A 14,959-nucleotide genomic window follows, 5' to 3' on the forward strand; every position below is an offset into this window, starting at 1 on the left:
TATATATATACTACCTGTCTCGTCTTGTATCATCAGATCTCTCGTATAAAGCGTATTTGTGCGGATTATCTGCAACTTTGAACTTCTTCAGTAAGCACCGTATTACATCCTTAAAAGTGAACACACATAATAAGGCATTCCCAAGTGAGTGTCTGAAAAAACAACAAATTCCAAATAATAATTATCATTCATCAAATTTAGGCAAGACATTTTTTCTTTAAAAATGGTTGATGCAATTTTTGCTAAAAAATATTTGCTTGGTTATGAATTTACGATCTTAATGAAAATGTCTCTGCAAATTTTTTTTATGGGCGAATCATTTTTAAATTTTTAATCTAAGTCCACTTTTTTACCTGGAAAATTCTATTTTATATGTTTACACTTCACACATTTTCTTTTCCATTTCAAATTTTTTAATAATTTTAACGAGAATGTATGAACTGTATCCAAAAAAAGATACATAGTACTCTTTAAACCCTCTTTAAATCCTTTAAGTATTTTCAATAGTTTACGCTTGATACTTTATACCAAATGTTCAGAGTAGTTTCAAGATTTTTAACATTTAAAAGTTACAATATTTATCCAATCAATCATATCAATTTCTAATTATTCAAAATGTAAAAAAATCGACATTTTACAATATTATCAAAACCATTACTTTATTAGCTAGATCCAGGACTTGATGAAAACGAAAAAGGAACTTATATTGTGTACTAATTAGTAATTTTTCAATGTATAATACCTAATTAGCATAAATATGCTTAATATTTGCCTATTATTTGGTTATTATGTAAATGGTTACAATAGTGGCATGAAAACCTTAGTAGTCGTTAGAATAGTAACATGAATACCTGTGTAGTAGTTAGAATAGTAACAGGAATACCTGTGTAGTAGTTAGAATAGTAACATTAATACCTGTGTAGTAGTTTGACTAGTAACATGAATACATGTGTAGTAGTTTGACTAGTAACATGAATACCTGTGTAGTTGTTAGACTAGTAACATGAATACCTGTGTAGTAGTTAGAATAGTAACATGAATACCTGTGTAGTAGTTTGACTAGTAACATGAATACCTGTGTAGTAGTTTGACTAGTGACATGAATACCTGTGTAGTAGTTAGAATAATAACATGAATACCTGTGTAGTAGTTTGACTAGTAACATGAATACCTGAGTTGTAGTTTGACTAGTAACATGAATAGCTTTCTCCGTATGAGGAGGGAGGTAGAACGTTGTCAAAGTCCGATCCGTTATAGTATCCTCCTCCTATCAATCAATCAATCAATCAATCAATCAATCAATCAATCAATCAATCAATGCAATAAATCTCAAAACAGATATTTCAACTAACTGATGCAAGAATTACTAAATCAATAAATAAAATAGTGAAATAAAGAATTAAAGAAATAAATCTATAAATAGATCAAAAACAATTTTAGAATTTTAACTAATGAATGAAAAAATTATACTTACCTAAACATATCAATCAATAAAAAATAAACAGTTTTAACTAATAAATTAAAACCTTTGGCAATCAATCAATCAACTCGTCAGATTATCAATCAATTAATCCGCCGATCAATATGTAAGCTACTGAATCTATTAAATGCTGCTTATTAACCTGCTCTATATTTATCACATTTCTTTTACCTTCATAATATTGTAAAAAGATGGGGGTCTGGTTCCACTGAGAACATTTATAGGTCTCTGTAGGTTCATATCTACTCGGATAAACCCTTGGAACATCTACATAGAAAAAAAGAGTAGTTTTCTTGAAAATCTTTCTCAATTAATCAGGAAAATATGTTTGGTCTTTTATCACCGAGTCGGGAAAAAATTATTTTTTTATGGAAAATTTAATGATTTAAGGGGGAAATAAATGATTTTAAAAGAAAAATAAATGATCTTAAAAGGAAAATAAATAATCTTAAAAGAAAAATATGGTCTTAAAAGGAAAATAAATGATCTTAAAAGGAAAATAAATGATCTTAAAAGGAAAATAAATAATCTTAAAAGAAAAATATGGTCTTAAAAGGAAAATAAATGATCTTAAAAGGAAAATAAATGATCTTAAAAGGAAAATAAATAATCTTAAAAGAAAAATATGGTCTTAAAAGGAAAATAAATGATCTTAAAAGGAAAATAAATGATCTTAAAAGGAAAATAAATAATCTTAAAAGAAAAATATGGTCTTAAAAGGAAAATAAATGATCTTAAAAGGAAAATAAATGATCTTAAAAGGAAAATAAATAATCTTAAAAGAAAAATATGGTCTTAAAAGGAAAATAAATGATCTTAAAAGGAAAATAAATGATCTTAAAAGGAAAATAAATAATCTTAAAAGAAAAATATGGTCTTAAAAGGAAAATAAATGATCTTAAAAGGAAAATAAATGATCTTAAAAGGAAAATAAGTGATCTTAAAAGAAAAATAAATAATCTTAAAAGAAAAAATATGGTCTTAAAAGAAAAATATGGTCTTAAAAGAAAAATAAATGATCTTAAAAGGAAAATGAGTCCTACATCTGGGGAATTTTTCAGGAGCACCCTGACATGGAGTCTCATAGCTATTACAAAAAAGACGACTAAAATGAAAAAAAGATATACCTTGGATTCCTGATCGAATACAGTCTGTTGACCGGCCGGGTGAAAGCTGTTGTATCTCTCTAGGTACAATTCTAGATCCTAGAATATATTCAATATCTCTCTAGGTTCACTTCTAGATCCTAGAATATATTCAATATCTCTCTAGGTTCACTTCTAGATCCTAGAATATATTCAATATCTCTCTAGGTTCACTTCTAGATCCTAGAATATATTCAATATCTCTCTAGGTACACTTCTAGATCCTAGAATATATTTCATATCTCTCTAGGTACACATCAAGATCCCAGAATATATTTCATATCTTTCTAGGTACACATCAAGATCCTAGAATATAATCAATATCTCTATAGGTACACTTATAAATTATAGAATATATTTATTATCTCTCTAGGTACACTTTTTTATCCTATAATATATTTAAGAATTCGAAATTAGGACTAGGACACCTAAATAGAGAAACCACAAATAAAAATAATCAGTTGTCCAAAACAAAAACATGAATATCTAATTCATAATTGACCCGAAATAGCTTTAACAGGTACCGTTGTGCATCAGGCCTGCCAATCTAATAAAATATTTTATGATCTACCTTTGAAGGAAGAGCAAGAAGAGGAGGGAGAGGAACAGTAGAAGAAGGTCCTTCATCATCCAGTTCATCAACATCTTTCAGGGTATGATACTCATCCGAATCATCCTGAATATGTAGGGATGTTTCTTGAAAAATAATTACCCTCCCCTGGCCCTTTTCGACAATCCTTTTTCCTCACAGAAGTTGAGGGTATTTGAGCAGAGAGCAAACATTGTCTAAAGGATTTTTTCGCTGAATTGGGGAACACGAATTTTTTATCTTTAAAAATCATTTCTACCCCCCCCCCAAAAAAAATCTAAAATTCTAAAAAGAATTACACCTCTAGAATATTATTCGTCATATCAATCAAAACTAATTTGACCCTATTCTATTTTTTCTAATAATTATAAAACTAGGTGCTAGCCGGATATTTTCCTCTCAGAACTAAAAAAGCGACGACATCTTCCACATAAATAATAATCGGATAAAAGTTTAGAAGGAACTGTTGAGATTCTGACTTGGCCCATTTTAAATGGTCTCTAGAAATTACAACAACAGTTCTTTTAAGCTTGATTAATTCGATTAGATGAACCGCAATTTTTTCCGATTTCTTTGAGTCAGCTCTTCAACGGTTCTTTAACAGTTACAAATAATGAATTAACTTTGACTAAGGATACTTACCAGTAAGGTTTTGAAGTCTGAAGAAAGGTCGTGCAGGGTTGATAAATCATGCAGAGTGTGGAATTTATCTTCCTGAGTTGTCAAAGTAACACTTATTGTCTCATCCAACGCTTCGGCTAGATAAACAAGAATAATATTGAATTCAGGACTCTAAATAGGGTTTGTTCCAGTAAAATATTAATACATATAGATATAAGAAACTGAAAGAAATTTTTGTTAATATGAATTTTTGGGTAAAAGTGGTACGGTCTAGCTAGCTGGGTGTAAGATCTACGGATCTTTTCTTAAATCTTGATGTTCAGGTTGAATCCAGAAATCGTGATCTAAAGAAGCACATGAAGATCCTCTCATCTAACTCTACACTTGTTCCTACTATATATATACAGGAACATTTATTCAAAATTATATATAAGATTTTATCTGAGAATTTAACTAAAGTTTTATGTTAAATGTATTGTTCTGGCCTAAAGTTTTAGATCTTCAAGCTTAATAAGCTTTTTTATAACGTCTAAGTCTATAATTTAAAGAGCCTATATTAAAAAATTATATTTAATGGTCTATGTATTTCAGACAAAAATGGGCTAGTTAACTGTCCATATATCTCGTTAGTACTCCAGGTTGTGCAATACTAGGTTTATAAAACATCTTATTTAAATGTAAATGTAACACTGGCTAAAACCTTTTGAATCTAAGCTCATTAAAACTTATGGATGTTATATAAAGTGAATCCAGATCGTACATGTATTTCAACGCCTGTTTTGAACTATGAACTAATAAACTAACAGGTGAAAACACATTTCTAGAAAATTTAGAACTTTTGAAGTTTATGCGAAACTAACTACTCCCTTATCTCTTAGACCAAGTCCTCCTCTGATGTGTCCTCGCCGTACTCCTGGACGAGGATGATAGCTTCAACACGAATGAGAGTCTGTTTGTATTTTCAACATGAATGAGAATCTGCCTGCGGAGTACCTCCCTGCTGAGCAACAGTGTCCCCACCTCCTCTCGGAGAAGTCCCGTCGGAAGTAACTGTGCTTCTCTAAACCGGAACTGCTGCTTTTGAGCAGACAAAGGTGAAGATTGAATATGAACTGCTCTCAAGATGAGATCTAATGTTAACCTAATCTTATTTAGATCCCATCTACATCTCTACTTCCTCTCGGAGAAGTACCCTCGCCTCTTCTCAGAGAAGTATTCTGGCCTCCTCTCGGAGAAGTATCCTCGCCTCCTCTCGGAGAAGTCCCGTCGGAAGCATTTGTGTTTCTCTAAACCGGGACTGCTGCTTTCGAGCAGATAAAGGTGAAAAACGATTATGAAGCTGTCCTCAAGATTTAGATCTAATGTTAACCTTATCTTATTTAGATCCCATCACTATCCGTACCTCCTCTCGGAGAAGTATTCGTTCCTCCTCTCAGAGAAGTAACCGTTCCTCCTCTCGGAGAAGTATCCGTTCCTCCTCTCGGAGAAGTATCCGTTCCTCCTCTCGGAGAAGTATCCGTTCCTCATCTGGGAGAAGTCCGTCGGAAGCATCTGTGTTTCTCTAAACCGGGACTGCTGCTTTCGAGCAGATAAAGGTATATAATCAAGTTTCGTGTGATCTTTGTGAACAATTAAAGACGAAAGTGTGACTATCTCCTCTAACACATGATAAGCCTTTATATAAACTCTTACAAATCAAATCAAATCAAATCAAATCAAATCAAATCAAATCAAAATCAAATCAAATCAAATCAAATCAAATCAAATCAAATCAAATCAAATCAAATCAGGCTGTTAGTGAATCCTACTTTGCCCCTTCTACCTGCTGTTGTGTATGTTGAAGAGACACTGTCAGATCTTGATAAAATTGAACCATCTGGAGTATCTGAAATATTATCTTTTTAAATTTTCAAACTTATTTGACTTTTACTAACAGTTAGTCTTTTGCTCACTTGGGCAACTTCAGAAAACGGAATTGGCTTTTAGGGTGCTTCGCGCCTCTTATCTAATTAACAATTTTAGCTTTTTATTGTTGGTTTTTAAGTAGCTTTTCCCCCCGTGAACATTGAAAAATTGTAGTGATTGATGTATTTTAACAATTAAAAAAAAAAAACTCAATACTTGGACACAAACAAAAAGACAGACAAGCCAAAAATGTAGAAAGAAAAAATATAATTCTCACCTACAGCATGTATTGATGAGCAGTCTAACTTAACTCTTTCCCTGGATAATTATATTTAAAATTTAAATATTTCTCTAATAGATCATCCAGTGCTTAGGATCTGGATCCGGAACATTTTGTTTTTCTCGATCCGGATCCGGATCCAAGAGGCAAAATATCAACCGAAAACTGCAAACAAAAATCATTTGCTTTCAAAACCCAAATCTGAACAGTTGAAAAAATGAGATTATCAAAAATTTCCTTGTTTCTGAATCATTTTTAGCATCAAAACAATGACATTTATTTATAATCCTTTTTTGTCAGTGCCGATTCAGGATCCGGATCCTAGACACTGATAAGATTAAAAACATTTCGATATCACTAGACTTAAGGTTTTATTGTTCAAATGGGGTTTATTTCATTATTTGCGGATAATGATTGTTGAACATTTTGCTCGATATCTAAATTAGCACTTTAAAAACCACTAAAATACCTGCATTTCACATGAGCTGTGTACTTACAATGAACACACACCCAAACACCTAAAATATAAAATCTGTTAAAAAAAAAACATAGGAAAGCCCGCCCTCAGTGTTTGATGAGTTTTTCCTTTTTTTTACGTTTTTATTTTTACTTTAATTTTATTCCAATTTACCTGTATCGTAAAGACCCCATATAAGCTCTCCGCAAAGATCGCACCAAGTCGGGTTGGTACAACCCTGCTCCACCCAATCATGACCCTCACCGTTCCCTACACCTAGACAATATAGGAAATCAGGGAAATATATTCAATACACTTAGACAATAAAGGAATTCAGGGGAATATAATCCCTACACCAAGATAAGGAAATCAGGGGAATATATACCCTACACCTAAACAATATTGGAAATCATAGAATATATTCCCTACGCCTAAAAAATTCATGAAATCAGGGAATATATTTCCTACACCTAGAAAATTCATGATATCAGGGGAATATATTCCCTACACCTAGACAATATAGGAAATTAGGGTAATATATACCCTACACCTAGACAATATTGGAAATCATAGAATATATTCCCCTACGCCTAGAAAATTCATGAAATCAGGGAATATATTTTCTACACCTAGAAAATTAACTAAATCCGGGGATATATTCCCTACTTCTCGACAATGTAGGAAATCAGGGACATATATTTCCCAAAACCCAAAAAATACAGAAAATCAAGGGTAAAAATCATCCACTTCCAAGAAAGTTTTTTCCCTGAGTTTGGGGAAAATAATGATTTTGGGAGAACAAACTTACCAGCTGATGTCCGTAAACAATAAATACATTTTTTTATCAGTACTACTATATTTACATCCCCCCCCACCCCCTGTTAAACTAACAATTTATGTAAGTGGGGGGGGACTTAGTTATTTTTAATTTCCTTACCCTCTCCGAAGCAGAAAGGGCTCATTTCAATATTCTCGGGAGGACTACTGGAAGAATCACTAGATAAAAAATGTTTTGAACAATAAAATTTTTTTCTTTCAACAAATCAATATGGCTTTCTTTGTACAGAAAAAAAAAAAATTATTACGTGATTAAAGGGAATGTGGCGTAATTTTAAGTGACCCTCCGAGAAAAGATGGCAATGCCCGATTCACAACGGTACCCTAGAGGCTTGAGACGGTAACGATGTGAATTGTGCAATGCCATTTTTGCATGGATCGTCATAAACAACTTTACAAAGTCATTTGTTAAAATGCAGGCTCATTAGAGAATTGTTTTCTTCTCTCTTTTCGATATTTACAATTTGAAGAGTTAAACAAATAATTCTGAATTATTGTTAAGAAAACTGCGCAAAACCTTAATTAAAGCTTTAAGCTAGACAAAAAATTGCAGGATGACATATTAAGAAAAAACATGCATTTACAGTTAAGGATCAAATTAAAGACAAGAAGTTTTAACAAAGAAAGGTTTAAAGTTGAATTACAGCGAAACATGCATTAGTTTCTGGACTCAGCCCAAATAACCCCCGTAAACCCATCTTTTTACTTTAAATCGTATTTTTTTTTCTAAAACGAGCATTTTAAATTGAGAACAAACTCCCATCACTTTCATAGAATATAATTTCACAAAAAGGTCGAATCATTATTTATAATAGGTTTCATAATTTGCTTAATATATTTTTCTACTTATATTTAACACCCCCGTAATTATTTCTTTACAATTTATTTTTAAGATTTTCAAACTAGATTAATAAAAAATTGTGTAAAAAGAATACTTATATATTTCCCATTAGAAATTTCAAATTTATAATAAAATTTAAAAATGTTGAAAATGGGGGGAAGGTAGTGCCCAAGGGTATAAGCAGAGTAAAGAATAAAAATATGTTGAAAATGGGGGGAAGGTAGGGCCCAAGGGTATAAGCAGAGTAAAGAATAAAAAATGTTGAAAATGGGGGGAAGGTAGGGCCCAAGGGTAAAGCAGAGTAAAGAATAAAAATATGTTGAAAATGGGGGGAAGGTAGGGCCCAAGGGTAAAGCAGAGTAAAGAATACAAAAGCGAAGATAACAGAGGTGTCTTTCATGCTGTAAAATGGGGACTTATACACCTCTGCTTAAATTCTTAAGAAATCTTACAATGATTTAGAGCGTGGAGTATCTGTATAAGACAACCATGAGTCCCTGATAATATCTATTTAGAATTGTTTGCTTGTATTAAAGACACATCAATTTATAATAATGCCTTTTAAACATGTCGATGTTTAAAATTATAAAATCCACCAATAAAGACAGAAAAATCTGCGAAATCCTAAATATTTATTGTTTATTGAGGTTCGAACTTTTGTCTGGAGTATAGTTTAACTTGAACCTTTGACCTCGATATCAGAGGTAGGCACTTGAGGAAAACCACGGGATATAGGAAAGGTATTAGTCCCAAGTTCTAACTTCAAATCAAAGAAATAATTAAAAGTACAAAGAAGGACGCGAACTACTTTACAAGACATAGTTTAATCAAACTTCCGCTAATGTTATTTCACTAGATACTACCAAGGGGTAAAAATTGAAATTTTTACATTTTTGATATGTTCCGCATAAAGAGACGGTAAATTTAATTATAAGTGACCCTTCAGTGATAAACTTTCCGATTCACATTGTCATGATTTACTTATCTATTTCTTCATAATTGATTTTCATTTGTAGTTTCTCCACGAATATGACTTGCGCATATCTCACTTTGAGAAATGGAGAAATTGTCAGAGTTATAATGGAGGGTCATCTATAATTACAATTACAGTCCAATTAAGAGCTAGAACAATATTTCTTACCTTAAACTATTACTAGGGGAGCTCGCCATGTCCGACTGAGGTACAACCACATTAATATTTAATTTGAAAAAGATATTTTCAAACTAATAAGCTATTATTTAAATGAACTGAATGTGGTAAAATACAATAAAGGCTGAATGAATTCTTTGATTTTTTTACACTAATTTTTATCGTTTACATTATATTTTCGGGTTGTTTCCATAAAAAAACAATTTATAATGGTTTGCATCATATATATATATATAGAAAATTATCATTGTTTGTCTGTCTGGTTGTTTCTCTGATCATAACTCAGGAACCCCTTGACTGATTTGCCTCAAATTTTGATTGGGGAGCTTGGGAGATCCACGGAAATGGTCTTAGCTTGGTTTTGAGATTCTTAGTTGAACATGTCGATTTTAATAGCGAAAATTTAGTTTCCCAGTAAAATCGTTTAATTGCAGGTAAACGGCAGGAGTAACTTTAAGTGGAAATCGTTCAATTGTAGGTAAACGGCGAAAGTAACTTTTAGTGGAAATCGTTCAATTGCAGGTAAACGGCTTGGAGTAACTTTTAGTGGAAATCGTTCAATTGCAGGTAAACGGCGGGAGTAACTTTTAGTGGAAATCGTTTAATTGCAGGTAAACGGCGGGAGTAACTTTTAGTAACCTTGGCAACGCTGGGTTCCCAAGCTAGTGCACTGTATTTTCAGAAACGATTACACCGTGGTCAGCATATTTATCAATACAACATCGTTTACCGCAATTGAAATATAATATAAAGGCAAAAAATATTAGAGTTCCAAAAAATCAGTTTTTAGTCATTTAACAAACAATTTTATAAAATACAAAAATTACCAATCGGACAGTTTTCACCGGTTTTGGGAACAATACAAATTTCGATTTTTATAGGCACATGAGATCTAGAGTATAGGGGGTGGGGTCCAATTATAAAATTGATCCATTAGAATATATGTGCCGTATTCCTGTGGAGTAGAGGGAGTTTTCTTTCTGAGGTTATCAAAGAAACTAACACCACTGGAGAACAGATTGGAGAAATTCAGGTTCAAGTTCAATCCAAATAGAGGACTAAAACATACAGAATATTCTGGTCATAGGAAACTGTTATGTGAATTATCAAAATTATCAAAATTCAATGATTTTAACCTCCTCGGATACTTAACGAACACTGAGGCATCTTTTCTTGTTTACAAATTCCGCCCAGAGAGAACTGGTTTAATATGTACGCAGAGTATACGGAACTGCAAATAACTTTCCTTGCAGTACATTTTTGGCTAAATCTAACATGTTTCAAAATGTTTTTCTCAATCTATTTCTTTCACTACATTCTGCTAAATATGAATTAAGTCATAACATAAATTCCTGATTGAAGAAAAACAAATCGCTTGTTAATCAACGATTTCTTTATCTTCTGTCTTAGTCAACATTTTGCACCGGTGTGATATAAAACTTTAAACATACAATTCTCATTTTTCATGGAGGCTTCTTGTAAGTCAAAATAACAAAATCTCAACAACCTATAATAATTATGTCAAGGATTTGCAAATTTGTTATAAAGGTGCTTTTCAGACACTTCTGTTCCTACTTTTCATGGAATGAAATTTTAATGTCATTTCAAGTAACACTCCAATTCAAATTCAAATTTGCGGTCAATGTGTCTACATAAAAATGTTCCACATTTATCTTAAAATTGTGACTTCTCTGTACATTGTGTACAGTGTAGCGACGTGCGGATTAATGCAGCATTTACGAAACCAGGAAAATGGTTAGAATTTTACACTTTCAAAATTTAATACATTCATTAAAGTTAGTCGTTACCCAAATAAAGATTTTAAGGGTTCCATTGCAAATAGGGCTTAAACTCTTAACAGTCCCGTATTTGTGTAAATATACCTGTGAGGATGTTCTTGTGACCGCCTTTTATCTGCGCGTGGTCGAAGAGGCCCGGGCAGAGTTTTATATTGTTTGCCCGCCATACCAACATAGCATAGAGCTTACAGATGCTTAGCAGTCGATAGATAGATAGTGTCTTGTTTTACAAATAAATAGTATTTTTGCATTTTACATATTGGTAACTGAAAATAAAATTTCATTAATTTGCGAGTTAGGGTTTATACTATATACTACAAAAAATTGTACGATCCGGTCCCGGAGTTTTAGTATTTTAGGGTTCAACTTAATTAGCTTAACTGTAGCGGACAAAGGCCCCCCCCCCTTCCCTCGAAAGCATCTGAAATTAACCACTGCGGCTAGAACAGGATTGACAATATTAACTAGGATAGAGGTAAGATAATTTCTGGTCCAATTAAATCATAACCGCGACTTATTATAATTACTGACTAGGGGGCAGGTTAGTTTTTTATTGTTTAAGTATAACACACATTTTCTTGCCCCCCCCCAAAAATGTTTAGGGGGGGGCCAAAAAATTCCTCCTAGCCCCCCTCTAACCAAATGTCTAGTTGCGCGCCTGGCCGGATGCTGACAAATATTTTCTTGTCTGAAATTACAAAATATTAATAATAATCACTTTACAAACTTTGAAAAAAATCTTCTAAGTAATGAGTTTTCGACACAGTTTCTCTTGAGTTTTATCAAATATTTTAAATATCTGCAATGTCTGAAGTTTGACTGTGTTAGAGTACAAAGTGTACACTTAAGAATATAGAAGTAAACATAATATATTTTTAAATGTCGTCTTTTGCTTCCGATATATTTAATCGGTGTTTTATTATGTATAAGGGATGAGTATTCTTTGCTGGGCACCCTACCTAATTTTCAATGGGGTGGGGGCTTTAGGGAAAATTGGTATCTTTTAGAGAAAAGAGTGCATTGTACTTTTAATGAAAAGAATCGTTTCATTCTCCTTTAGCAGGCATCCATGGAATATTGCAAACGCGACGGGCCGTGGCCATCTAAAAATCTATTTCTGCCTTTAATAAATTTGATATACAGGGTGTTCCGGAAAGAGGAAATTATGAAAATAGACTCCAAGGACTAATTGTGAACTAAAAGGACGAATCAATAAGATTCAAACTTGAACGAGTGAAAAAGACGGACAATCTGTAAATGCAATACAATACTCACTCAGAATTATACTAAAACGGAAGAGAATGTTTTGAAAAATCCAACATTTAATGAGCTTTTGTACATATGTTACACACAATTGTTAATCTATTAACTTTAATTTAGCATGGTTAACGAAAAATAATTTAATATAAAACAAATTTTGAATAAACAAAAAATAAACATTTGTTTAAAACTTTTCACAAAAAAATATTTCATTCTTTAAATTTTCTTCTTTAATTTTGAAGTAAAAAACTTGGGGTTCTTATAAAACAACTTGAAGTTAAACGGGTTTTAATGTTCCTTATAAATACTTTAGGACTGCTTGAGTGTGTGAGTCAAATCTTACCCAAAGCAGTTCAGGATGATCTATTTAAATCTTCTCTTTTATTCATTTTCGAATCTTCGTTTGTCTCCATCTTATCATTTCTGATGTTCAATTGATCTTCCGTTGTCTTCTTGTCTTCTGGGTTCTTTTGATCCTCAGTTTTCTCTTGATTTTCGGTCTTCACTTGATCTTCATTCTTCTCTTGATCTACGGTCTTCTTCCCTTGGCCTTCGATCTTCACTTGATCTTTAGTCATCAGCGGAGCTTCGGTCTTCAATTGATCTTTAGTGGTCTCTTGTTCTTCGATCTTCATTTGAACTGTATTCTTTTCTTGATCTTCAGTCTTCTCTTTATTATTAGTCTTCACTTGATCTTCAGTGAATACCTGATCTTCAGTTAGCACCTGATCTTTAATCTTCCCTTGATCTCCATTCATCACAAGATCTCTCGTTATTTTCGTGTTTACAGTCTTTTCTTGATTTTCAGTCGGACCCTTATCTTTTTTGATCTGGTTTCCATCGAGCTTATTTCCCTAGTAGGACCAGATTTAATGAAAAGTGAGGCATGTTAAACCGCTAAACTAAGTTGAACCACTTCTCTTATGTTCCGGGCATGATCCGGATCCATTGAATCCGCAATATTTAAGTTTCCTGGATCCGGATTTGCAAAAATATCTGGGGCAAAATATCAACCAAAAACTCAAAAAAAAAAACATTTTGCTCACAAATCAAAATCTGAACTGTTAGAAAAAGAGATAATTTGAAAAATAAAATAATTTAAAATTTCTTCGTCTTGCATGGGAGGATCCAGGATCCGGATTCGCATCAAAATGAAATGAATCCTAAGACCGGATCAAGCGGAAGAGATGTGGTTCAACTTAAGTCTAAGCAGTTCAACTTTCTCTTGAGCTAGAATAATTAAATCTGGTTCCTGGGCTTCCATTATCTGTATTTCATCTTTATTCTTCTTTAGCTCATCCGACATATTTTCATCTTCTTTCTTGTATTCCTCCGTGTTATTTCCACCGTTTTCTCCTGCTTCGTTCTTTTCCTTCTGACAATCCTTACATTCCAGCAACACAGCTTCTATTTTCTTTTTTACCTCCTTTCTTTCTTCCAGGTCTTCTTGAGTAAAGCAATCTAGAAAAATTAGGGACTGTAGACACGTATTTATAAAAGACCCTTAAATTTTTTCTTAGCGGCATGCCTGATTTACAACGAAATCCTTTTCTNATATTTTGTAATGTGGTTTTCAATAACAAAACTGAAAAACGACGATATCTTCCTAATTGATGATCAGATAGAGGGCTTATAGGTAATATCGTTAATGTTTAAACTTGCGGGTCACTTAAAATATTGTCGATTGTCACCCATAAGGAATTTCTTAAAACAAGAATAAATTCATTAAAAATATCAGAGGAATCAACGGTGAAAATTTAACCATGAAGCTTTATTTTTATTAAATATAATGTACATATGTTTCTTGAAATGAAAGTTAAGTTTAATTATTCAAAAGGCGCGATAGAATCTCAAGAAACAACATAAATTCAAAATTAAGCACTCTAATTAGTTGGATTAAATTAATTTAATGAAAATTCTATCAGGGGTGTATGTTTTTGAAAATTCCCCCCTTGGAAAAAAAATTTGCACACCAAAAAGTAAGTTTTTTTCATCCTTTTTGATAATTTACTACCAAAAAGTCATAACTTTCCCCCAATCAGCAAATAAACCCTAAATTTTTTTGGTAAAATATATATCATAACTTCTGGGGGGAAAAATTATTTCAAAAGGTGTGTGGGGGAACAATTTTTTAAGAAAAGTACACCTAACATATTCTAACCCAACAGAATTAGACAAAAACAACCTTTAAAGTTTTAAAATTCAAAAATCCGGATCAGGGGCGGATATAAGGATTCTGTAGGGGGGGGTAAAAATTTTGAATTTGGCGCGCGAAGCGCGCCGAAATTTTTTTACCCCCCCCTAGAAATTTGTTTACCCCCCCCTAGAAAAATATCATGATGTATATCAAATTATTGGTTATAATTGGGTTTGATTTGCAATTTCCACTCATTTCTGGGATTTACAAACTCAATCTAATAAAGGCTTCATTACATACCTTTCAGCTTTCACCTTGTTTTATACCCTTCATTAAAGTCATTCATTTTACATTAACTACAAAGATCTGTACTAAAAACTGAATTTATTTATTTTAACTAAACTTTTTATATTAAGTTTGCTGGCAAACATTGACAAAAAAGGCAGTAATATAAAAAA

At 32.4% G+C, this 14,959-nt stretch overlaps 2 protein-coding genes across 4 annotated transcripts in view; both read right to left on the reverse strand.

Annotated features, from left to right (window-relative positions):
• LOC111715082 (ras association domain-containing protein 5) overlaps nucleotides 1–11,615 on the reverse strand; it is a 12,377-nt gene extending 762 nt beyond the window's left edge. Inside the window, exons 1-15 of one of the 3 annotated variants that reach the window (XM_023490334.1) lie at nucleotides 11,189–11,615; nucleotides 10,261–10,363; nucleotides 9,297–9,331; nucleotides 8,608–8,652; nucleotides 7,415–7,473; nucleotides 6,652–6,753; nucleotides 6,490–6,538; nucleotides 6,018–6,058; nucleotides 5,658–5,720; nucleotides 3,857–3,972; nucleotides 3,197–3,301; nucleotides 2,608–2,685; nucleotides 1,652–1,747; nucleotides 1,172–1,267; nucleotides 15–109 (exon numbers count right to left, since the gene is read on the reverse strand). In XM_023490334.1, coding sequence (XP_023346102.1) covers nucleotides 15–109; nucleotides 1,172–1,267; nucleotides 1,652–1,747; nucleotides 2,608–2,685; nucleotides 3,197–3,301; nucleotides 3,857–3,972; nucleotides 5,658–5,720; nucleotides 6,018–6,058; nucleotides 6,490–6,538; nucleotides 6,652–6,753; nucleotides 7,415–7,473; nucleotides 8,608–8,652; nucleotides 9,297–9,331; nucleotides 10,261–10,363; nucleotides 11,189–11,271 — 1,166 coding nt within the window. In that variant the 5' untranslated portion in view covers nucleotides 11,272–11,615. The remainder of the gene's footprint in view (nucleotides 1–14; nucleotides 110–1,171; nucleotides 1,268–1,651; nucleotides 1,748–2,607; nucleotides 2,686–3,196; nucleotides 3,302–3,856; nucleotides 3,973–5,657; nucleotides 5,721–6,017; nucleotides 6,059–6,489; nucleotides 6,539–6,651; nucleotides 6,754–7,414; nucleotides 7,474–8,607; nucleotides 8,653–9,296; nucleotides 9,332–10,260; nucleotides 10,364–11,188) is intronic. The other 2 variants (XM_023490335.1, XM_023490336.1) reach the window with 2 other exon arrangements.
• A 939-nt stretch (nucleotides 11,616–12,554) lies between these two features.
• LOC111715084 (flap endonuclease 1) overlaps nucleotides 12,555–14,959 on the reverse strand; it is a 4,808-nt gene continuing 2,403 nt past the window's right edge. The window contains exons 5-6 of the mRNA XM_023490337.1: nucleotides 13,617–13,825; nucleotides 12,555–13,218 (exon numbers count right to left, since the gene is read on the reverse strand). Coding sequence (XP_023346105.1) covers nucleotides 12,718–13,218; nucleotides 13,617–13,825 — 710 coding nt within the window. The 3' untranslated portion in view covers nucleotides 12,555–12,717. The remainder of the gene's footprint in view (nucleotides 13,219–13,616; nucleotides 13,826–14,959) is intronic.

The sequence above is a fragment of the Eurytemora carolleeae genome, unplaced genomic scaffold (assembly GCF_000591075.1).
Source record: "Eurytemora carolleeae unplaced genomic scaffold, Eaff_2.0 scaffold600, whole genome shotgun sequence".
NCBI lineage: Eukaryota > Metazoa > Arthropoda > Copepoda > Calanoida > Temoridae > Eurytemora > Eurytemora carolleeae.